The 26,000-nt window shown below is 41.7% G+C and overlaps 1 protein-coding gene across 2 annotated transcripts in view; it reads right to left on the bottom strand.

The window, feature by feature from the left end:
• Nucleotides 1–26,000, bottom strand: part of RMDN3 (regulator of microtubule dynamics 3) — a 67,319-nt gene that overhangs the window by 21,635 nt on the left and 19,684 nt on the right. For both annotated transcript variants that reach the window (XM_054971657.1, XM_054971656.1), the window contains exons 8-10: nucleotides 3,845–3,920; nucleotides 2,253–2,330; nucleotides 36–134 (exon numbers count right to left, since the gene is read on the bottom strand). In XM_054971657.1, the coding sequence (XP_054827632.1) occupies nucleotides 36–134; nucleotides 2,253–2,330; nucleotides 3,845–3,920 (253 nt within the window). The remainder of the gene's footprint in view (nucleotides 1–35; nucleotides 135–2,252; nucleotides 2,331–3,844; nucleotides 3,921–26,000) is intronic.

Here is a 26,000-nt window from a genome sequence, read left to right on the forward strand (position 1 = left end):
ACACAACTGCTAGTGGGAAGTATACATGGCAATACCTTTAAAAAGTTCTGCAATGCATCTTGGAGACTGGCAGTAGGAGGTTCTTCATACAAAGCAGAAGCAGTTTTCCTTTCTAACCATCCCAAGTGAGAGACCTGTGTAAGTACAATGACATAAAAATTACTAACATTTAGCAACTAGCACCTAACAACACACATTTACATACACACGCAACTACCAGCATTTCTTTGTAGGAGGTGGAGAAGCAAGCACACATCTTTCCTTCTACCACATATTTAAGATAATGTGTGAAGCAAGAGCTCCACTGGAGGTCTTTTCTGAAGGATTCTTCCTCCTCAGAAAGGAAAGGGTGGTAGATGGTGTAATGCTCGTTTCCTGAATGCCCAATGAATGAAGATTAACTTTTGATTCCAAATAAGTCTTGGGTTAAGCAGCAATATTCTAAAATTTAAGGTGTGAGTGACTGGAACTAGCTTTCTAAATCAGCCTTAGAAGCTACAGCCACTGGCTGTAATAAAACAAGGTTGTTGTCTTCAAGGTACAAAGCAGCCTTAGCTTTTATATAAAGTGGTGATCTTAAACAGCTTGGACTGTACACTTCTGACATGGGATTCCCCTGTGCTTACATGATACATAAGGATGAATGCCACAATCTAAGGCAACATTTCACCAGAACACATTCTTCCATCAAAGAAAAGCAAAAGTGCATACCCCAAATATTTGTTTATAGACATTCACTACGAAGAATGATGGTATCAGTTTTCAATGTTTACCTGGCTGAGAAATTTAACACACATGTAAGCTTCCCCTAATACCTGCAACAGTTAGTGAATAAGAAGCAAAACACATGCAAAGGATTATACCAAGACATTGCAATTAGGAGCCCCGGGGTGCTCAAAAATATTGCTAAATCACATCCATATGCTCAAAAAAACAGCACAAGTGTGCTCTAGTAACACGGCAAAAGAGAAAGCATGAGTCTACTTGTAACTAGTTATTTGCTTTCATAATCCCTCTGTGCCCATTTCCCTTGCCCTGCACAAAGACCAAATGATTAAATCAGAAGCTAAACTCTACCCAGGATCTTGGCTCTCTCACAACTTGGAAGAACTCCTTTCAACTATATATTTTATAAAAAGCATGTTACAAACTCAGCATGTACATAGGTGCACTTGTGCACATACACCCACAGAGCAGAGAGACAGCAAATAATGTAAAGTCATCTACTAACGCAAAAAAGTTACATTTAAAACGCAAGTTACAGATGTCTTACAATTCTAGCTAGTTTGGTTAAAAAAAAGAATGCTTAAAATGTGCAACTTATGGTTTTTAATATACCATACATTTACAAAATGAAACATGAACACATTTGGGGTAACTGAAGCGACTAAGTCAGGGTTGAATCAGTTCTATAGAAGGAAAACAAAGGGGAGAACTTCAACTCAAAGAAAACTGGGCTGAAAAAAAGGTTGAAAAAAGAAAAATAAAACTTAGTATGTAAGTGCCAAGCTCAATGTAAAAAAGCAAAAAAAAAGTGAACTATTTCGCATATAGAACAAAATTTATATTGAAGAAATTTGGGGGACAAGCTGATTAATACAGATGTACATTTTGCTTGTTAGTTCAGGTTTTTCCTGATGACAAATAGTACAGCATGTGCACTGGCCAGTTAAAATTGACATCTTTAAACTAATTATCCCACATAATAGAGGGAGTCTTGTTTTATTCATTATTAAATACCAGTAAAAAGAATCTGCAATGCTTTAAACTCTGAGATGGTATAAATGTTTTTGGACTACTGAATGTTGTCAGCCTCCATCATCACATGTGGGTATAGCATCACGTTGCAACACTATACTTCCATATGACATCTCATTGCACGGATGAAAGGTCCTAACTTGCCACAGACCAATAGTGAATCTGCATTATCAGCTGCTACAACAAAATAGCAGGAGGAAGAGGACTGCCAGATTTTGCCTTTCTGATCTGAAATAATGTAGCATGGCAGACATTAACAACTGCATCCATCAGCAAACAGGTAAATGCATGACAGAACACTAAGAGCCACTGAACCAATGAAACCAACTGTTTTTCTAAAGATTCTGTTAATAGCTAAATTTTGTATTAAGGAATACATACAGTTAATACTGGAGCTATCCTAAGGTACTTAACAGGCACACTATTTCCCATTTAAACAAGATAATCTGCACAATGTCTTGTGGATACTAGAAATATAAAAGGAAATTATTTACCTGGTAACACCATCGGCCTAGCAGATAGAAAGATTTAGGGTCATCTGGTTTCAGAGCGATTGCTTGGTCTACATGTTTCTAAAGAGATGTACAGCAAAGAGGCTAAATTAATTAATTAAGCAGAAATTTGTTGAGGGCTGCATTTTGAGGAAAATCTGTGATCCACCCACCACTATATTGCTCAGGTCTCAATGGTAAGATTCTTAAGTGAAAACTTACTCAAGGCTGATAATACAGCATCTGCTCCACAAGGTACATGCCCCCTTTTCATTAGCTCACTAACCTGAAGTTTTAAAAGATCTTCTAAGTGCAAGGAAGACATTTTCCTTTATATGCTCATGTGTTGCCTCACATGTATACAGAGACAATGGCTGAAAGCTGCTTATCCCTGACAAGTAAACGTAAATCAATAACCATAACAGTCAACAACAACAGCGAAGGTCTAAACTAGATATTATGTTAGGCACAAGATTGATTGGGATCCCCTCAACCCAGTATTGGGGAACCAACATTTCCAAGTGCATGAAGGTCCAATTCAGCTTGGGATCATGGGACAGGAAAAGGAGGGGTTTCAGTCTTCTTCCCTGAACAATATTCCCAAGCTAAAATGATCCTATTTGCACCACTGTAAGGTTCCACATGCACTGAATACTTATTCAGGGCCCCACAGAAGGCCAGTGCAGGAAAATGGCACAAGAAAGGGTAGCTGACGCCCTTCCTCCCCCAATGCTGTGGGCCCAAGCTGAACCCGACTTGGTAAAAAATGTCCTGTTTAGTTTGAGCCTTATACTATCATGTCCTTCCTACCATATTTCTAAATTTTCAGTGGAATCTACAGTATCCTATATTTCTCTCTTACAATAACAGCACTTTAAAATATACAGGTTCAAGTGGGGGATCCACAAGGACTTACAGGGGAAGTGTCATGTCCATTTCCCCCTGTATTTCCCCCATTTCCTCTTTTTCTCTCCTAACAGCCCCCATAGCACCTCCCCTTTTCTTGCTTCCTTCTCTTGCTCCCACCCATCAACCAACCTACTTTTATCTGCCCCTCTTCCCAGTCTCCCTTCCTCTGGCAGCCTCTCCCTGGGAAAAGTCTGGCCAAGTTGGAAAAGCTGTGCAAGCAGAGAGTTGTCAGTTCCAGCCAAGTCATGTGGGTAATGAATCACTAGTAGTCTCCACTGGGCATGACCCCCAGTGAGTCCTCCATCAGGGGACACAATAAGAGAGGAAACCTTTTTCTGGACTGTTTTGGCTTCAGTCTTTCCCTGCTCCTTCCTCATGACTTCACGTTTTCAAAAACTCAGGCTTGGAAGGCTTGGTTGGAGTTGTCTAGTCTTGTTGGGGTTGCATGTCTCAGAACACAGTCTTGTGAGAGCCCAGTGGGCACTCTTTTCTTAAAGCTATAGATGTTGTTTCTATCATTTAAGGGTTTTAATCCCCTAATGAGTTATTTTTAGAGTTCCTATCTTTCTGCAAATCTAAGGCTTCCTTCAGAAATCACCTGTCTGTCCCTGGCTCCCATTTTGCAGATTTTTAAAGGCTCACTCTGTAGGCCAGTTTAGAATTAGATATATGATAAACAGTCCTACCTTGAATACATGCCCAGTTTGTATGCGTTTTTGTATACTTTCATGTTCTGAGTACTGACCACAGAGAACTGCATACCTGGAAGTTAACAAAGTTAGATATTACTTCATTTTTGAAGTCATTCCTCAATATAGGTTTTCAGATGTCCGTCTCGTTTTCTTACAAAGATCTTTAAAAGGTTAAATTAAATTTAGTATTTTATCTGATGCTTCATATCCGTTTTGTGGATGGACACACATACAGATGTAGAACAATAGAAAATGGAACAAAAAATGCAAAGCTAACAAGCAAGTTCCAGACTGTCCTTTATTTTGCCATAATAGTTTCTTTTACACTAAGAAAACAGATTTTAAACAATTTTCCTATAGAGCAACTTGGCTAATGGGAATCAATATCAAGATGTATGTAGCAACCTGAACACAGTTCAACATTCAGCTCTTGCAGACAGGTTCAGCAAAAGCCTTTATTATTATGCTCTTTATTATTTCTGGCGGTCATAGAAAGATAGTACAAACCTGCTTCAGCAGGAAAAAATGCTATGCTAATAGAAAAGAGGGCTCTCAGTCAGAAAATATTAAAAAATCATTCACATAGGTTTGTCATCTAGAAAAACAACCCATTTCTTGCTATTTGACTATAGATGGGAATTCTTCCCTCACAATGTTTTAATTTCTCCAATAGAAAAATTGGCAAGTTTTAGGTAGTACTGAAAAAACCTGTGAAATGTTTCTCCTTTTGAGTGAGCAAAACTTCATCTTAAAAAGCATTTCACTCAGTACAAATGTATAGCATGAAAATATCTGAGGAATTTATCAAACAAAAAAATTGGGAAATTTGGGAGAGCGCTGAAAAAATCCTATGAATTTATTTATTGGTTGTTGGGGGTTTTCCGGGCTGTATTGCCGTGGTCTTGGCATTGTAGTTCCTGACGTTTCGCCAGCAGCTGTGGCTGGCATCTTCATTGAAGATGCCAGCCACAGCTGCTGGCGAAACGTCAGGAACTACAATGCCAAGACCACGGCAATACAGCCCGGAAAACCCCCAACAACCATCGTTCTCCGGCCGTGAAAGCCTTCGACAATACAATTTATTTATTGCTTTTTTAATGAGTAAAATGAAAATCCAAGCTTTTACTCAAAGTGTATCGTATGAAAGTCTTTATGTAAGGCAGCCTATAACATTAGATAATGGTAATTCCAAACTTGTCCCAGTCTATTTCTTGGTTCAGTTCAGCCTTTGGGTCTGATAAGACACCTGTAAAGTCATAATACCTTTGCACTTTCAGAGCTGGGATTGAACTATGCAGGTGCAATGTCACTGCTTCAAGATCTTGCATCAACATTGCATCATTCTAGCAAAGGATCTTGAGTAAAAGTAGGTTCACTGACTTTGATTGTCTCACTGGGGTCAAGCCAGTTGTTACAGCTATGGATAAAACAAGAGTCCTCATTCTAGCTTGTACCCCCACTGGACCCGTATGGCTTTTGGACTCTGTACGGTTGTTGAAGGGTTTTCTGCTGCCTGCTTTTTTGCTCTGAACCTGCTCACCTGGAATGGTGCCACTCCAGAATTTCTGTTTTTAGATTTTGAGACTTTGGAACTTTGGACTTTTTTGGTTTAGCCTGAAAGGTAACTACCAGCTGCGAAACTGAAAGTCTCAGACTTTTTCTGAGGTATTAGATATACTAGCAATTTTTCTTACAGAAAACAAAGACATTTATACTTTTAAATTCCATAAACATGCCAAATAGTAAAATTTTATATGCTAGCTAAACTACAAATGATACATTTAACATGGTTAAATCAATAAAAAGAATGTCTTTTCTTCCCAAAAATTTCCATCCCCTCTCCCAGTGGCTCCAAAATTTCTGGAAATTTTAAATCTCTAATTCAGATACAATAATCCATAATACAATCTAACCATAAATGTCAAATAGTTTAGGGTGAGAAAATGGGTGATTAGGAGACTTCTGAAGTTATTTCCACACAAGCTCACAAAACATTAAACAACCTAGGATTAACCATATAGTATGCAATATTGAATTACTAGTGTGAAACTTAGCTTTATATTACAACAGAAGTTGGGGAAGCACAACTTTCTGCATTGTAGGCTTGGTGTTGGCAGTAGCGGTCACCTATTTGGGAACAGCAACTTTCTCCATATAGACATAGTAGAAGCTAGAAGCACACATCTCACCAGATCCACCCTTCTTTCCCCTGTTCAAAGTCAATTATACATGAACCTGACCCCATGCGGCCTGACAGATACAAAGAATGGGGTCATGTACAAACATTAGACTTTTTCTACAGAGCTGGCAGAATTCCCAGTTTTGCAGAAAAATCCAAAAGAAAATTGAAGTTTATTTTACAATGCTGAGATCTCATGCACAAGACTTCAGCCACCCTTTTTATAAAGAGGAGAGCAGATGTCTGTCCACTGGCTGAGCCATTCAGTCTTGCAGCAGTGACACCGTGGGCGCATAGGGGAATGAGAGCCAGCACTGTTAATTTCCCCTCCCCACACCTTAGCAGACAGGCTAAGAGACAGCTACATGCCAGAGTGAAAAGCCTTAGTGTTCTAAGGTTCATATCTTATTCTAAGTAATCACATCCAGAAACTCTATAAAATAGACTACTGATGTGGTGGTTATTAAAACGCCAATAAAAATTAGTGTGATCTTCTAAAAAGCAGTTTAACAAGGCTGTCTCAGAACAAGAGACATACAAACCGCATGTGAATTCTCTCAGACCTTCAAACACAGCAAATTTATCTATGCTTGCCCTGAAGCCATGCATTAGGATAGGAAGTGATTCCAAGTAACACTATTCACCATAACTGTTTAAATCCTATCATACTCAGGAGACAGCACTTTCATTTGTTATTGCTGGTGGTAGCAAGAAATTTGAACAGCTCATCAGAAGCTTGTTCTTAATAGTAACTTGGGGGAGTCAGGTATTAGTTCTAAGAATACTGAATCTGCAATCTTAGACTTGAGAGTAAGCCATACTAAATGCAGTGAATTCAAGACTAAAGTGCACACAATCAGGTTATTAACTTCCATTCTTTTACCTTCCCCTATCGTAAAGGGGCCAGGCAGAACTGTCAGGAAGTATCAAGCTGTGCAGAAACTTGCATTCCCTTTAGAAACTGTAGACAAGAAAATGAACTGGCTTAATCTGGTTTGAGGAAATTGATATGACACAATTCTCCCACCAGTTTCGTGGAGCTCCTCTATTTGGAAAATAAGCTGGAGACTTTTCCGAGTTCCATTTGTTTTGATTCTCCCCTGTTGCTATCCCACAACCCAAAGCTGTAGATGTTGATGGCTTAGATTTTGGAATAATGCCATGTTTCTCAAAATGGAAAATATTCTCACGAATTTAGCCAGCTGAGAAAACAGAACCAGCCACCAAGGACTGTAAGGAAATTTTACACACACACAAATCACACTCCAACCCAGAATGAAATAGACAATACAAAGTACAACTACACCACTTATGGTTTCTAGAAAGAGGTTGAGAATAATTTTTTGCAGTGATACTGTCCACAGCTTGGTGAGACCCACATTCACAATTACCATCATCCCATATGCCACATTACTAAACACCCTGTGTGCTCCTCCACAAACACATACATACAACAATGTAAGATATAACTGTTAATTTTAAATATATAATTATAGCTATAACCTTTTAAATTACCTTTTTAATTACCAGAGGGTTCTCTCTCCCTACCACTGTTGGACCTTAGCAGGCCTCATGTATTTGAAGTGAGGAAAAGGGCTTGCAAGTTAGACTTATATGACACAAAACAATGTACACACTTGCAAGTTCTCCAGAACGCTGTTAGGCTGAACATTTTTAAAAACTGCTTCTGTGTATTAAAAGTTCTCTTCAGGTTGAACTCCAGTAATGCAGGAGACAGGGTACTTAAAACCTCTCTAAGCTAAGTTTTCTACTTGCAAGAAATTTTATTTTACAGGTTAGCACTCAGTAGCAGTATGCCCCATCCCACTACCTCAGTCAGCTACATATGCTGATCCAGCCTCATTAACGGAACCCCCCAAATCTTCACTATCATGATATAATTTGTGTTATAAAAATAATACTGTTAGCTTTATCTTGAACCCATATTAATGATAAAATTATTCTAATTTCTAAAGATCTTTTCTTACCTGCCTCTTTGTTTTCATCAGCCCGGATAGAGTCAGATGGCTTGAGGAGCCTCCAAATTCAACCCCCCCCCCGCAAACATTTGAATCATGAAAAGTCTGTGTCATCTTATGCATGCTAACTCAAAAGCAAGTCCCACTTTGTTTCTTGGGCCTTACTCTCAGTTAAGTATGCACAGGACTGAAGACTAAACTGCATCTCACAAATGGGAGTGGGGAAGAAGACATCTGAATCTCAATAGTACTACTGGCCAGCTAAGTGCTCAGCAGTCTCTGTCAGGTAAGGATGAGCAAAATGCTTGGTTTTCTTCGGAAGAGCCTGCTCGCTTGTGTTTGGTGAACAGCTCTACCTCCTGGAGGAAAGAGCAAGGCAACAGTGGAGGGAAGTTGAGAGCGCTCAGGTTTTTCACTACAGAAGCGCATCATGAGCCAGCCAGTAGTACTGTGAAGCCTCCCTTTGCAAGAAGCCTGTGCATCTCTCTGCGCCTTCTCGCTCTCTCCAGCAAGAGGCAGAGTACCTCAGGCAAGAGAACGAGACTGCCAAGGTACCTAAAGGAGAGCAAGCTGGCCATGGAGAAAGGGGAATAAGATCAGCAGCACCTCACTGTGGCTAGCCTACTGTTGCGTTGGCTCTACTCTCTCTTCTCTGTGATGGGGGGAACTGCTGAAAAAAACAAACAGGTCCTTCCATACCACGCACATGGCCTGAAGTTCAGGGAAGCTCACAATTTACCTAGCCTACAGTCCCTCTGGGGATGGCTGTTTCAAGGTGGGAATCATCTGTGACTACAATGCCCTTACCCACTTTCCTAGTTTAGTTTATTCGGTGTTTAACCCGCCCTCCCCACAAGTGGGCTCAGGACGGGGTACAACAGTCATAAAATACAATTACATAGCAGATTCTACAATAAAATTCAGTAATTAAAATTATATATATATATACAAAAATCTGATATAGTTGGCTACACATTCCTGCCCCCAGCATACAAAGAGGAGGTAGACAGACACATGAGCTGTACTTGAATACCGGAGACTGGTGGGAGGCACAATGATGGTCCTGATGCTGGCCTCAACCGTAAGCCTGGTGGAACATCTCCGTCTTGCAGGCCCGCCAAAATGATACAAGATCCTGGCGGGCCCGAGTGTCCTCAGACAGAGAGTTCCACCAGGTTGGGGCCAGGACCGAAAAGGCCCCTGGCCCTAGAACATACAGCAGGTACCACATTGGAGACTAGTGCTCAGAAGAGCCACAGGGGGCATTCCAAAGACAAGCCAATGATTGCATATCACTGTTTCATTGTCCAATATAGATGGATTCAGACCTCCAGGAAGCACGCACTCAAAACCACGCTACATGGCAAAGAGATTTCCTATACCTCCCAATTAGGCAATCAAACCCAACTTTATCATCCCTACCCTCCTCCAACTTGAGGGAAACAAAAAGAAGATAATGGTGGAGCTAAACACATGGACAGATGGACAGCCAGTTTATTCAAAGGATACTATCTTTTAATCATCTACTGGTGACTTCCAAATGTCTGAATCCACCCATAGCGGGTCACAAATATTTTTAGCCCTATTAATATTTTATCTCTCACTGTTCCCTTTTAGAGATTATGGATACCATTTGCAAACCCACTCCTTACAAGGGGTTGTTGTGACAGATAAGGGTGTACAGTTCAGTTCAGAATGTGTATTAAAATACCAAACTTTGGCTTATTTGGTAAAATCAAGTTATTCCGAATCAAAAAACAGGTATTCCAATTTTTACCACATCTCCAGTAAAAATCTGGTAAAATTTGACCATTTTTTTAAAATGAGAAAATCTCTCTGGGGGCTAACTGGTGGACTAGGGAATAATTTTTTAACTAAACTTCATCAAATTTTATGAAAGCCTACTTCTGACTGTCCTCCAAAGACCGCCCCCCCCCCCCCCAGGATTCATGATGATTGGGCCCTGGGGGCCAATTTTATGGGCCCCTAAAGAAGGTGCCCCTGGCCACTCTCCATTATTCCCAATGGGAAAAAAATATCTGGGAGCTATCTGGGGGGCCATAGGTGGCATTTTTCAAGAAAATTCAACCAAATTTGCAGGGGACCTACTCCTGACTGTCCTCTAAAGATCTTTCACGTTTCAGGATGATTGGACCCCAGGGGCCAATTCGACGGGCCTCTGAACAAGGTGTCTCCAGCCACTCCTTTGTTTCCTATGGGAGAAAAGTCAAAGCTGACTCCCATTGCAGAAACCCACTGGCGCAATGCTTTCATGGCTAAGGCACACTCCCAAATGCAAGCTGAGTGACAGAACACACACCATGTGCTAGCTCATCTGGCTTTTATTAGCCATTTAAAGAATAGTGTGATTCACATGTAAGGCTGAGCCTCAGACTCAAGAATTCCTTGCTTGCTCCAGCTGCCTCCCTTGCATGTAAACCATAGTCTGCACTACTGAACCTGCAAGATACACATTGTATGTTCTCTCTAAACCAGAATTGGAAACCATGGTTTGTTCACAATTTCTAACTGTTATCTGCTAACAAGTGTAGTTTACAGTTTGTTGGCTTAGATACAGTGGCAAACTATGTTTTGAGGTGAAACAGGAAGTCAAAGAGTGACTGGAACATACATGGGAAAGATGGAAACGTGAAAGCCAGATGGCTGACCCAATGGTTTGACTGTTAACCTTTGAAATAGGCCAAAATTAAAAAAAGCACTGAAAACGATCTCAAGAAATGAAAGGAAAAAAAATCACATCTGACTGGGAATCAACTGTATAATGTCTACTGTTAATAAATATGAGTTGAGCTTCCTAGGAAGTATAATATACACACAACTGGGACATAGTGTACCAGATGTTTCAGAAGCTAGCCAATGTTTATGAAACCATTATTCATTTAGGCCATTGTGCAATTAATCACATCCAATTAAATATTTATGTAATTAATTAATACCTGGTTCCCCCTGTGATGAGACATGAAGGTCTGCTTGCTGTCCAACATGAGGGGAGAGAAAGAAGACACACACACAGTTGCAGGAAGAGCAAGGGGTGTAGATAACCAGTCCCATATTTACTTTCAAGACTGAATTAGGTTTACAAGTTTCACTTCATCTGAAAATTTCTCCGTTGTCCCCCGCCTCACCTCACTTAAAGGCTTTTATTTAAAAATCTTTACTCACTCCCACTCCAAAAAACGTATTTGCAAACGTTTATTAAATAAGTGGGTCTTTATCTTACTCAGATAGGAATCACCTAGATCCACATATTTGTAAAAGAAAATATTTGTTATTGATTTGCTATTAGACTAGAAATGATTTCTATCCACCACCTGAGAAGAAAGAACCAGTATCATCTAGAAAATAGTAACCACCAGTAGTATTAGGGCAAAGTATGTAAAGCAATAGATTCATGACCAACTCTCCAAATACTTTTTAATTGGATAACAACTGCAGAAGGAGAGCTCCAAACTGTAAGGGACATTTATACTTGATTTATCCCCGATTTTCTTAATAGTTGATCCCCTAGCATAGAAATCAATTTGGGTGCAATTCTTCCACACACACACACACACACCTGTATTTTTACAGTATTTTAGTCTGCAGGTCTCTTAAATAATCAGGATTTTCAAGTGAGAGTGCTATTGTCATCGGTGGTATCATCAGTGATGTCACAGTACCCCTCCTTTTATTTTTTTCACATGCTTATATTGATGTATCAATCTACTGATAGATCGATATAAGGGCTGAATTCTTTTAAAAAGATTGAAAATGAACACATGGGAAAGTTTTTGGATGGAGAAGCCTAAAATGGGAGAAGCTCCACCACCCATACGTAAGTACCTACTGCACAGCCCCCATTCAAACTGGAGAGCCCTACCTGGGCTGAACCAGAGCCAGGAGGTGGAGGCCAGAACTGGAGAGGCAAGCCAATCTCTTTTGGAACAGAGTCCAGAGTCCTTGACTTTGTCCGGGCTACAGCCTCGCCCATGGTCCCTTGCTGGGGCCACCCATTGCTCTTCCCTGAGACTGAGGGGTCCAGGGCTCTGCCAGCCCTCGGGTCGCTGGTCTTGCCTGGCCAGGTTTGGGGGCCTCTGCCCCGTGGCTGGCAGGGTTCCATCCTTTCCCCCGTGCATTTATTTCAGGATCGGTATCCTGGAACTCGGTGGCCGCTAAGAAGTTCTTGAAGAGAACCGTGGCTTCCTGGAGTGTCGCAGGTCGGCTACAGGCCACCCAATGGCGAGCACAGGGCGGGGGATAATATGAAGCAGCTTTTCTATTACCACCTGGTCCACTATCCTCTTTTCCCCTTCGGTTTCTGGCTTGAAACAGCAGTACGCGGCATCCCTAAGAGAGGGTTCGTGGCCGATCGCCCTGGCAATATGTCACGGTTCTGAACTTCTGTCGATAAGATTCGGGCGTGACTTCATACCTATCCAGAATTGCCGCCTTGAGGTGTGAGTAGTCGACCCCCCTCTTTTTTGGGCAGCACCTTCAAGGCTGCCTGGGCTTCCCCGGTTAAATAGGGTCCGAGAACAAAAGCCCACTGAGTTCTGGGCCTCTGGGCAGCCTCCACTGGTCCCGCCCAGAGCCTGACAGAGCCCCCTGATCAGGGATGCTGGAGATTCTTGCTGTTGAGTGGTGATATCATGCAGCAGCCTCACCTTCTGGTCTGCAATCCACTGACCGAACTGCGTCAGGTCTAACAAGGGATTAGATGGGCCAGTTCCAGTTGTTCCGGCGGCTGCGGCAGCATTTGGGTCCATTTTATCCCTTTCAGGCTGGGTGTTGGCTGGGGTAGATGTCCTGGTGGGCCCTGAAAAGATGGCAGGTCGTAGGAGAGGACGGCTTCGGGAACACCCCGGCGGGGTCAGCAGGCAGGGAAGCAGCCTTCTTATCGCAGGCGCGGTGCCTGCATTCCCCACCACATTGTTGGGCTTTCCGTCGCCCCCTGCTGGCGCTGGTGGGTCCACCCCCGGGAGAGGAGTGTTGAGCGGGTCCATTGTCTTCCCTCACCTAACGCCGGCTGCCTGCAGTGGCCTGGGAGGGTGAAACCCTACTTCTGGACCCCTGCCAGGGCTCCCCCTTAGGCCTCAGAAAGGGGGTTGCCCACCCAAGGAATTGCGTCACTCCAGGAATTGGGTCCCCTGAAGGAAGGCTTGCCTCACCAGCAGAGTCTAGCCACCTTCTGCTCTCCTCCCCCATTCCTGGCTTTCCCCTGTAGCCATTGACAGCTAGCCCCGCCATTCCGAGGCTAGCAGGGCTCGGCCTTGGCTAGCCCCTTCTGCCCCAGTAGGTACCGTCTTGTCGGGCCCCGGGGTCTTCTGGGGGGAAGGCTGGGGAGTCCAGGGTTCAGCTGGGGGCCATCCCTGGACATGAGATATCACTCTGGTATAGCAATAGTCGTTGGCAGGGCTCATTTCCAGGGGGGATGCGCTGGAACTCTGTTCTAGCAGTTCCCCACGTTTGGACATTTTGGGCCTGTTTCAGCCTGGATCGAGGCCAAAACGGCCCAGATCGGGGCCGAAATCGCCAGGATCAGGTCAGCGCTGAGCAGGGAACCCTCCCATGCCCGGCACCAACCCGGTCCCGGCCATTTTGGCCCCAATTCAGGCCCAAAATGGCAACTTTTGGCCATTTTGGGCCATTTTCTGCCGGGATCGGGTCAGTGCCAGATGGGGGAAGCCTGCCCTGCCCAGCACTGACCCAGTCCTGGCTGTTTCAGCCCTGATTTGGGCCCAAACGGGCTCAAACTGGCCATTTTCAACTATATTGGGCCTATTTCTGCTGGTATGGGGGCCCGGAACGGCCGGGATCGGGTCGGTGTTAGGCGGGGGAACCCTCCCCTGCCTGGCACTGACTTGGTCCAGGCTGTTTTGGCCCTAATCTAGGCACAAATGGGCCCCAAATGGCCATTTTTGGCCATTTGGGGCCCATTTCGGCCGGGGTCAGGGCCAAAACCACCAGGATTGGGTCGATGCCTCGCACCGATCCAATCTGGGCAGTTTTGGGCCTGATTCAGGCCAAAACGTGCCCAAAACTGCCATTTTGAGCCCTTTTGGGCTTATTTCGGCCTGGATTGGGGCCAAAACGGCCCCGATCGGGCCACTGCCAGGTAGGGGAACACTCCCTCATCTGGCAGCAGCCGAATCCTGGCCATTTCGGCCTGATCAAGGGGCATGGTATATGCTAATGGATTATGCTAATGAGCTCCTGCAGCTCTTTTTCTACGAAATGACCCCTGGTCATTGGTGTTGTTACATGTTAGGAAGTCCTCTGTTTTGTAAGTGAATTAGGAAAAACCTTTACTATCCCTAAACATTTCAATAATACAGCTTATAAGGATGTCTAAAAGTAATTTTTAAAATGAGAAAAGTCCATCTGTATGATATAATTGAAACAGAGAGTCATATGGTCAGGTAAATTTGACAATATTTTCTCAAGTTCTCTAGTATTTGCTTCCAAATTTCTAAGGCATGGTAAATCCAGCTTTTTTTTTAAAAAAAAAAAAATTCTCCTCTAATTTCATTCCTGACTCCCTTCAATCTGGCTGTTAATTTCTGCACTCTACTGAAATTGCCTGTATGAGAATAACCAATAGTCTACTTATTGCCAGCTCCAATGGCCTCAACTCTCTATCTTCTTTGATCTCTATCTTCAATACAATTGATTGCTTGATATGTTCTACTGCATTCCATCTCTAGGGTTTCAAGACTGTCCTCATCTGGTTCTCTCTCGCTACCTAGCTCCTTATTCAGATGGGGAAGTTCTGCATTCCTTCTGAATTCTGTTAGGGTACCCAGGAACAGGCCCTTGGCTCTGTTCCAATTACTCTTCACACACTGTCCTCAGATGACTCATCAAATACCAGGTTTCCAGCATGCTAATGATACCTAGCTCTGCCTCTCAATCCCACACTTCCCCTCTTCATCTAGTTCGCATTTGGAATTGTCTATATAGTATTTCTACTTGCTGTTCAAAGCCAAAAATTTCAAAATTCTGTGTTAGAATAAAACAGTGAATTTAAGCTAATCCTAGTGTTCCAAGAAAAAGCCAAAGTAGACATATTCAATGAGAAATTCATATTTACATATCTCTAGTTACAGTTAGGTCATGGAAGCCTGCAGTGAAAAGGGGACAATTTAAACAAGACCACCTCCTCCATTTTGCACTGGCAGAGAACTTGCTCCTCCACTAGCAAAAGGAGGGTTAATTTTACCAGATTCCTGCTCCTCACTGCATGCCATGGTGTATTGTGTTTATGATTATTTTCAGACTGCTCTGTATGTATATTAACTTAGCTTATAAACTTACAGTTTAAAGTTTTAGTGACCTAGGTGATACCGCACAATGACATTTAATAATGGAATATATAACAAGAAGTTCAAGAATATTATACTATACATTTTCAACAACATGTTGAGTTCACTAGAATATGGAGACAGAACTTAGGTATTATGCACCTTTGAAAGTCTCATTGTGCTGCTTTCTTTTTAAGCAGTAAAAATCTCTTTTTTTACAGCAAGACATTCCCATGTGCTAGAATTCCATTTTGGTCCAGAGCCCATCTTTACATCAAATAATTGAATTTGTGATTCAGTCTTTTAAGGTTCCACTCCAATTCTTTATTACTCATTGCTGTTAGCTGTTCTTGAAGAATTTTGATTTCCTGGTATATTTTCTTTTTTCCTGGTCTCTTTTTTAACTGTGCTTCTTTGGCTTTTATTTTCTCCTCAATCTCTTGTCTTTTCTCCTCTTTCTTTTTCCTTGCTCTGCCATTTAAGTCCATTAGTATGCCCCTTACAACCGCCTTGTACGCGTCCCAAACTTTGCTGGTTGGTACTTCTTTATTCACGTTGTATTGTATGAAAAACTTTGTCTCTCTTCTCAATATTTCCATATTCTCACTTTCCTGTAACAAGTCCTCATTTATTCTCCAGGCTTTCCTTTTTCTCCTTTTTCCAAATTTCCACATAATTGGGTTGTGATCTGAGCCTACCATCGGCATTATTTCTACCTCCTTAGTCCATAACGCTAAGTCTTTTGAGGCCCAGATCATATCAATTCTTGATAATGTAAGATGCCTTGCAGAATAAAAAGTAAACTGTCTGGTTTTAGGATGTTCTCTCCTCCATACGTCTTCGAGAGTCTCTTGTTGAATCAACTCAAAAAAAAGCTTTGGCAATAGTCCTCTTTTCTTTTGTGCTGTTGTAGTCTTTTTATCTAGTTCCAAATCTGTCACTCCATTGAAGTCTCCAGCAAGAATTATCTGGTCATATACAAAATCATCTAGGTGCTTCCTTAAATCCTCAAAGAAGCTTTCCTTTGCACCGTTAGGTGCATAAAGTCTGACTACCAACACTCTCTTTAAATTCCAATTGCATTCCACTGCTACAAATCTAGCTTCCACATCTCTCATAACAAATTTTGGCTGCAGCTCCTCTTTTATGTACAACACCACTCCTCTTTTTTTCTTGTTGGAGGCCGCTACAAATTCTTTGCCCAATTTTCCAGATTTTAAGTATTTTACATCCTGTTTTCTGATATGGGTCTCCTGCAAACAAACAATATCACATTTTTGTTTTAGTAGCCAATGAAAAATATTTTTCCTCTTATTCGGTGAGTTTAGTCCATTTACATTCCAAGATAATACTTTACACTCCATATTCATGGTTTTGTTGGTAAGTCTTTTTCATTGTCCTTAATAAATCTCTCCATCTCCCGCTCAGATCTGATGCGTTTTTTTGCCCCTCCAAACTCAAAGGACACTCCTTCCGGTAACTCCCATCTGTACCTGATATTCATGTCCTTCAAAGTCTGAATTAGCACTTTATATTTTTTCCTGTCCAATAACACTGATCTGGGCAGTTCCTTCATTATGATAATCGTCTTGCCATCAATCTCCAATGGGTCTTGAAATTGTTTTGTCACAATCCTCTCTTTCATGTTTCTAGTTGTAAACTGCACAATCACATCCCTTGGTAATTTCCTCTGGGTTGCAATTCTCGAGTTCACACGATACGCCACATCTAGGATAGCCACAATTTCCTCCTCCTCCTTCCCCAGGTATTCAGCCAACACCTCAGTCATCTGTTCTTGCGCTGACTTCCCTTCCACTTCTGGCAGACCACGAAAACGAAGCTGCTTCTCCATGTGTTTAGTTTCTGCAACTGACATCCTCCCCTTCACCAGTCTCATCTCTGTTTGTTGCGTGTCTATTAAATTCTCCATCGCGTCTTCTACTGTTTTGACTCTCTGCTGCGTTCCTTGTAATTCACTACTAATCGTTTCCACGCCTTTTTTCACTTCTGACAGCTCCGACTTTACTGTCTGTGTAACTTCTTTGACCTCCTTAATAAGCTCCAATTTCGTGTCCTTAAGTTCTTTCATCATGTCTACAAGTTTTTTGTCTAGATTTTCTATTGCCGATTGCCACTCTTTTTTCGACATCGTGGGGCTTGCTTTAGCTCGCTCCCACGAATCTGCTCTCTTCCTTAGCTCCGTGGCGTATAATTAAACGTTTTCCTTTTTTTCAAATGTCCCAATCTTTGCCAAAATTAAATTTTTAAATATCCAAAATGTCGGGCGTCTTTTCTCTATGGTTTCTCTATGTTGTTGTAATTCAAAATGGCCTACTTCCTCTTCCGCTGAAGCCGCGACCCTTCCCCTTTCAAAAATGGCGATTCCCTACTTCCTGTCCTTCGGCAAGGGCCGCTTCTCTCCAGCCACTCTATTGTTGTTACGCACTTCCTGTCTCCCGTCTTCCCACAGCAGGTCTCGCGATGGTGTCTTTTTCCCACAGCTCCAAAACCACAGGTATTCAAAACAATAGTCCGATTTTTGTAATAACTTCTTTAAACTTAGTCTCTTTTAAAATACAACTCCTGCCGAGTCTTCACCTCCTTTTCACTAGTCTGTTGCAGTTTAAAAATCTACTTTCTTTCCTCTCTGTTTTTGTCAATCTGTCCCGTTTCAAGAGATAGCGATCTTTACCTTCTCTTCAACTTTCTCGGGTTGTAATCGCTGTTTCGATCTTAAATTCTCCTCTCAACTTCCCTCCCCGATCGAAGCTTGGGTATGTAGGTCTTATGCCAGCCGAATTGGCCCCAAAACTGCCGCAGAGATTATAGCCGACCCGTCGCAAGGTGGGACCTCAAGGATCGGGGGGGAGACTCATTGAGTAGAGCCCCCCCTCGTCCGAGATCTAGCTCACCCTAGGGTCTTGAGCGTTCTTTGCCTGCTCCCCGCCTGAGAGCAGTCGGCCGCGGGTTATTTTCACCCCTCCGGCCGGTTAAAACGGCAGTCCGGTCAGCTCCGCAAATGGAGCTGCGTTAGACCTCCATGAATCCCAAACCGGAAGTCTACAAAGGAAATAATTGAATTTGTATGTTCAGTCTCAGAAGACAAATAATAATCTTTGACTTCATAAAATTTTCAGAGCTATTCTAACTACACAGAGGACAGATAATGTGGCACCTGCAAAGCTTCCTCTCCTGAGAGATCTCAGAAATCCCTTAATGCTCTTCTTGTGCTTCCAATGTTTCTTTCAACAGCTAATGCAAAAGCCAAGGATAACATGTTACTCCCCCACTCAATTCACAGAGCAAGACCTTAAGGAATGCAGAAGCCACAGGCACACTGAAGTGGAAAGGGAATTCAACTGTTTTTCTTTCACTAGATTTTTGGGAATTCATAACAACATCACAGCAGATTAGATAACTCCTGTACAGAACATAGAATTCACTTTGGTTTTTACCTGTGTGCTTGTTTCCTTTCCCATGGAATTAAACATTAAAACTAAGTTTGGACATTACAAAATAGTATCTGAGACACCATATATAAATAAGATTATACCAGCTACCCTTCCTGTTTCATAGAAAACACACATTTTCATTTAAAATCTTTCTGGGACTGCCTTTCAACCAGTTCCCTAAGCAGTTCACAAAAAAACTGTAATTCAATAAAAATTTTACAGCAATATATTAAAAGCACAATTAAGATGAGGTTTCAAACTCAACAAAATGTGGCCAAGCAACAATAACCATCACCAAGTGCCTGGGAGAGCAAAGTGCCTCCTCACAGTTTGCAGACCTAGTGTCTTCCATGGCAAAACTGGGACTCTCCCAATTTGTATCAGCTCCCATGCATCAAGTGGGCCACACGCTAGACTTGATCTTTAGGGTGGGGATTCATGTGGACCTGGATGAATCTGAAGCAGTGCCATGGTCAGACCACTTTGTCCTGAAGGCTCATCTGGGTATACCAGCCTCACTTAAAGGCAGTGTTCTGATTTATGCTTACCTACGGAGACTAATGGATCCAATTGGTTTCCAGAACGCTCTGTGGGATCTGATGCCCCCTGGTGATTTGTTGGATGTGCTGGTGGAGGACTGGCATAGCTGTCTCTCCGAAACCATCAATGAAATTGCCCCCCCCATGGGTCGCCCTCTCTGCTCCCATACCAGGTTAGCCCCTTGGTCTAAGGAGGAGCTATGATGGATGAAGCAGGAGCTGAGACATTTATGAAAGCCTATGAGATAGCCATGAAGGTGGCAAAGGATTTCTATGCTGCCGCCATTGCGTTCGCAAGCTCACATCCAGCAAAATTGTTTTGAGTAGTTCGACCCTATAACAGGGAGATCATCAAATTTTGAATTTGGTAATTAACTGAGAGACTTTTGTGAACTATTTTGCAGGTAAAATCTTGTCTCTCCACCACAACCTGCCAGTCACAGTTGACACACTATATGAACAGGAGGCACCCTGGCCGTCTTCTAGGCCAGTATTAGCTCATTTCAGTCCACTCTCCCAGGATGAGGTTGACAGGTTCCTGTGGATGGTGAGGCCCTTTGGACCCCTGCCCACTGTGGCTGGTGAAGGCCAGCGCAGATGGGCTACAGGCCCCATTGGAGGCCATTGTTAACTTGTCCTTGAGCTCTGGAACCTTTCCTGGGCTACTTAAGGAAGCCATGGTGAGACCTCTCCTGAAAAAAATATCTGTGGATCCCACCAACCCAGCCAGTTACTGCCCAGTATCGAACCTCCCATTTTCGGGCAAGGCGATTCAGTGGGTGGTGGCAGAACAGCTGCAGGTCTTCCTAAAGGATTCCTCTATCCTGGACCCATTTCAGTCTTCCACCCGGGCTATGGGATGGAGATGGCACTGGTTGCCCTTACAGATGATCTTTGTAGATATCCAGGTCAAGGCGTATCAGCGCTGCTGGTGTTACAGCAGCATTCGATACAGTCAACTATGATCTGTTGACTCACTGCCTCACTGATATGGGGATACGAGGGACTGCCTTGATGTGGCTTGTCTCCTTTCTCCACGGTAGGAAACAGAGGGTGGCACTGGGGGGAGAAGTGGTCATCGTGCCACCTGTTGGTGTGTAGTGCCCCACAGGGGGCGACACTCTCCCCAATGTTGTTTAACATTTATAGGCATCCCCTTGCCCAGCTGGTATGAAGTTTTGGACTGAGCTGCCACCAATTTGCAGATGCACTCAGTTGTATCTGTTGATGGATGGCCAACCCTTCGCTTCAGATGCCTTAGCTAGACAGAGCTTTGGAGCCCATGTCTGGATGGTTGAAGCGGAGTCAACTGAAATTGAATCCCACAAAGGCGGAGGTCCTGTACATGGGTTCAGGGATCCAGCTCACGACTCTCAATGGGGCACTGCTTACATCCATTCCAACAGTAAGGAATCTGGAGGTGATTCTGGATGCCTCCTTATCAATGGAGACCCAGATCACAGCAGCTGTCAGGTCTGCCTTTTTCTATCTGCAACAGGTCAGGTAACTTGCCCCCTACCTTTCAACCCACGACCTAATGACAGTGATCCAGGCAATGGTCACCTCCAGACTGGATTACTGTAACTTGCTCTACGCAGGACTTCCTTTGGGTCTGGTCTGGAAAATACAGAGGGTCCAGAATGCAGCTGCGCACTTCCTTACAGATACCCTGTATAGGGCGCATATAACTCCTGTTGTATGGCAGCTGCACTGGCTCCCCATGGAGTTCCAGATCAGATTCAAAGTTTTGGTCTTATAAAGCCCTTAGCAGACTGGGACCAGCATATCTGCGGGACTGCCTCTCACTATATGTGCCCCAGAAGGCGCTCCAATCAGCCGATAAGCAACTGCTGGTGGTCACTGGCGCCCGGAAGGCTTGCCAAGCCTTGACCCAGAGCCAGTCCTAGCACCAGCCTGGTGGAACTCTGCTGAAACCCTAACCCAGCAAGATTTATTATCTTTCCGCCGGGCCTGTAAGACAGAGATGTTCCACCAGGCAAATGGATGAGGTTGGCCTATGGGAAAGTTTTCTTACTGGTCTTTTTTTTTAAAAAAAAAATAATTTTTTTATTAATGTTTCAAACTCAATATACAAAGTTGAAAAATAACTGCAAGTAAATAATTAACTATATACATGTATATATATATAAATATAAACCTGTTGTTTTTAAACATAGTTTTGTACAGAAAGAAAGTACAGAGATAATGATCAGTAATCCAGTTTGCTAGTACAGAGAAAACTAAATCTGAAGTGTAATTTTAGTAACCATTTTTTTCAGTCTTGTATGATAAAGAGTAAATGTTTAGGGGGTTGTTGATTTGTAACAGATATGAAATCAATGAATGGTAACCATTTTGCTATGAAGTCAGTTTCTTTTGGATAATGTTCATTTTGATATATTTTATCATATACTTTTTCTTGTATGTAATAATCCCATACTTTCTCAAGCCATTTGTCTGTTGAAGGAACCTTCTTTGATTTCCAATTTAAAGCTATCAAATTCTTAGCTACAACTAAGAGGTTACTGATTAATTCTCTTCTAATTTGTGGAATATCATTATTGTTCCATTGATTCAAAAATAAAATCTTCGGGTCAAGAGGGATTCTGTAGCCTGTTATTTCTTTTATATGGTCCAAAATATCATTCCAAAAAATTTCTATTCGAGGGCACCCCCACCAACAATGTGCGAATGTCCCTATATTACCGCAATCTTTCCAACAAAGTGGTGAGTTTGTTTTAGTTATCAGTGAAAGGTTTTTTTTTTTGGCGTTATATACCACCTATGAATTATTTTATAGGATTGAATTCGAGAAGTGATTATTTGTGAGTTTAATATATTTGAGGTCCAGATTTCTCTCCATTGTTCCGATGTAAATTCTGTTTTACAGTCTAAGTGCCAATTTGTTTGACATCTCAAGAATTTAATTTGAATTGGATTCGGTTTCATTTTCTCAGCCATGCCGGACGCTCCTCTCGGCTGGTCCGGGAGGAAACGACCGGGCACCCTGACCGGGCGGCTGATCTGCAAGGATTAGCCCCCAGGACTCCCAGGGAGGGAGCCAGGGTCCGGGACGCGGCGGGAAGAACTCCCCGAAATCAATGCGGGGAGGGAATTGCCCGTTTGTCCCTATGGAGGCCGGCAGATGTGCGCGGCGCCTCGAGTGCCGCCGGGCAACGAGAAACGGCAAGTAAAAGAAACAGGCGGAAGCCTGTAAACAAGCGAATCCCTTCTGTTCTACAAGCGTTTGTGAAGGAGAGGTTGATCTGAAGAAGACTTGCTCTTCCCCTTCGTGGAGTTCCAGAATTTTGTTGGCGCCCCCCCCCCCCCAAAATGGCAGCAAAGAAGCAAAGTCCCGCTCTCGGTAAGTCAATCTCGGCCACCTTGCAGAAAGGGGAGTCGCTCGAAGAATTGGTGCGCAGGGCGGTGGTGGAAGCCATAAAACCCTTTGTTGACAAGCTGAACGAAACTGATCAAAGGGTGGGCTTAATTGAAAGCGAGGTGAAAACCATTAAGGCAGCAGCGGGGGGGGCAGAAAAGTCTGCTCTGGAAAGTGCGTCACTTGTGAAGGCTACAAAAAAGGAGCTGAAGTTGGTGGAGAACCAACTGATCGGGCTACAAGTGGAACGAACGCAGACAATTTTGCGTCTCCAAAACGTGAAAGAGGAGGAAAATGAGGATCTGTGGGATTTGGTCTCGGAACTACTGGCGACACCTGCGAGGACGACTAAAGAAGAGGTTAAAAGCGCCATTTTGGAGGTCCGTCGGGCTTCTTCAAAATATGCAACAAAGCGACAGTTGCCTCGTGAGATCATTATTGACTTTTCAACTAAAAAGATTCGGGACACCATCCTATATAACTCATACAATGCGGATTTGGACTTTATGGGTTTGAAAGTCAAGATTTTGAAGGACGTTCCATTTCTAGTCCGGAAACGGCGTTTTAAATATAAAAAGTTTGCAGCTCTTCTGAGGGACCATGGAATAAAGTACAAATGGTTATTCCCGGAAGGAATATGGTTCAGATATAAAGATCAGGCCTATAAGATATTATCAGAAGATCAACTAAAGGATTTTGAGAATAAAAACCCAGAACTTTGCTGCACCAAGAACGAAGAAAAGGAGGAGCCGGAGGGGGGGGGGAGGAGGAGAGCATTGCAACAGCAGTTGCACAGAGAGAATTGCGTCCGGGACCCAGAAGGGGGAGGAAAGTTTAATCAGAATTTGAAATGTTTATTCTCTGTATGATTAACCACTCCATCATTATTCTATGGAGCTATTTTTGTATTATGACAGTATGAAGGGAAACATTGAAGTGTAGTGTTTAGTGTTTGTAGTTCATTCCCCCCCCCTTTTTCTTTTTCCACTCCCCTTTGTCCCTTCCCTCTTCCCTTTCCTTGTGATAGTCTGGTGTAGTGTTTTGTAGTTATGAAAAATAAAAAAATTTATAAAAAAAAAAAAGAATTTAATTTGAATTGAGGCTAAAAGAATGTTGTATAATTTTGAAATTAATCCCTTTTGTTTAAGTGATTTGGTATCTAGTAGGAGTTCAAATTCGGTTGAATTTTTAAAAAATATTTCCCGTATTTTCAGTTATTGTAACATATTTGATAGTTGGAGGTAAGTAAACCAATGTATTTTATGTTTTATTTTCTGTTCTATTTCTATTTTGTTTATGATTCCTTTATTTGTTGCTATATCAATTATGCGGGTCATATTTGAGTGTAGCCACATTTCTTTAAAAGCTCTAGTTTGCCTTGGTGGGAACCAGTGTTGTTCTATAAAAGATGAGAACCTTGAGATTTTAGGCATAATTTTGTATCTGATTTGGTCCCAGGTGTTGATTATCGCTTCTAAGAAGGGGTTATTTATTTGATAAGGACGATCTTTTTTAGTGTTCCAAAATAAATTTTGTATTTTGTTGTGCTGGGTTTCTGTTTCTAATATAGTAATCCAATCAATAGTGTTTGCTGAAATTAAAATTTGTAAAGTATTAAGCAACCTAGTGGCTGTTTGGTAAAGTTCTAAATTGGGGTAGTTTAAACCTCCTTGTTGTTTTTTAAGTCTTAGCACTTTAAAAGCGATTCTCGGTTGTTTCTTTTTCCATAGGAATTGATTTAGCATATTTTGCCAAGATTTAAGTTTCTTTTGTGGAATTGTTAATGGGATTGCTCTTAAATAAAAAAGGAGCTTTGGGAGAGCAAATGACTTAATCAGATGATATCTTTCGAACCATGAGGGAATATTCTTGTCCCATTTATGTAAATCTGTTTTAATTTGGTTAATTGCTTTAATATGGTTTAGTTCTACTAGGCATTTAAGATCACTGGGAATAATTATATCCAAGTATAATATTTGCTTAGGGTTCCAGTGATACTGACTGATTTGTTTGGTATTATTTATAGTGTTTGGTTGAACAAAAATTGGAAATAATTGTGATTTTGTTTGGTTGACTGTTAAACCTGAAATTAAGCCAAAATCTAGTAGTTTGTTTTGAAGTGAGTGAAGAGAGTTTATGGGGTCTGTGATATAAATAATCATATCATCAGCGAAGAGGCTTAATTTATATTGTTTGTTCTCTATATTGATTCCTTGAATTTGTGTGTCTTCCCTAATTGCTATAGCTAATGGTTCTATAGCCAACGCAAATAAAATTGGTGAGAGAGGGCACCCTTGCCTTGTGCCTCTTTGGATTGGTATCCTATAAGATAGTTGATTATTGATTATGATTTGAGCACTTGCTTGTGAATATATAGAGTTTATGGTTTTGAGAAACACCTCTCCAAATCCCATGCATTGTAAAACTTGTTTTAGGTATGAAATTTCTATAGAATCAAAGGCTTTCTCTATATCTAAAGATAAAAAGATTGATTCTAATTGTTTCTTTTGACTATATGAAATTGAGTGTTTTATAGATATTGTTGGTTAAATCTCTATTGGGAATGAAGCCAGATTGGTCTTGATGTATATAATGTGAAATAAATGAGTTTAATCTTTTGGTTAAGACAGTTGTGAAGATTTTATAGTCCTGATTTAGTAATGAAATGGGTCTGTATGAGGTGGGTTTAGATAGATCCTTGCCTGGTTTTGGAATTACTATAATTGATGCTGTTGACGATGGAGGTATCTGTCCGGTTTCTAAAACTGTGTTGCAAGCGTGCATGAGTGGTTTAGAAATTAGTGTAGCAATTTTTTTATAAAATTCTGGTGGGTAGCCATCTGATCCTGGTGTCTTGTTATTTTTTAGTGATTTAATTACATCAATTATTTCCTGTTGTGTAATAGAGCTGTTTAATAATAAGCGGTGTTTTTCTTCTAATTGTTTTAAATTCTTGAGCGATTGTAAGAATTGTGTGATTTTTTCTTTGTCTGGTAGTTTGGATGAATAAAGTTGTTTATAATAATTAACAAAGGTATCTAGAATATCTTTTGTTTTTATTTGTAATTTACCTTTTTATCATAAATTTGTTTAATGATATTGGATGATTTTTTTTCTTTTATTTTATATGATAGTAAACGTAATGATTTTGGGGTATTGAACCAGTAGTTTTGTTTGATATATTGAAGATCTTTCAAAATTTTGTTTCTAAAGTTTCAAGTAGTTTACGTTGGTTCAATAAGTTTTTGTGTTTTTTTATTACCAGTTTTTTATGTTTAAGTTCTAAAGTTTTGATATTGTCTAATAATTCATGTTTTATGG

The sequence above is a fragment of the Eublepharis macularius genome, chromosome 2 (assembly GCF_028583425.1).
Source record: "Eublepharis macularius isolate TG4126 chromosome 2, MPM_Emac_v1.0, whole genome shotgun sequence".
Classification (NCBI taxonomy): Eukaryota; Metazoa; Chordata; class Lepidosauria; order Squamata; family Eublepharidae; genus Eublepharis; species Eublepharis macularius.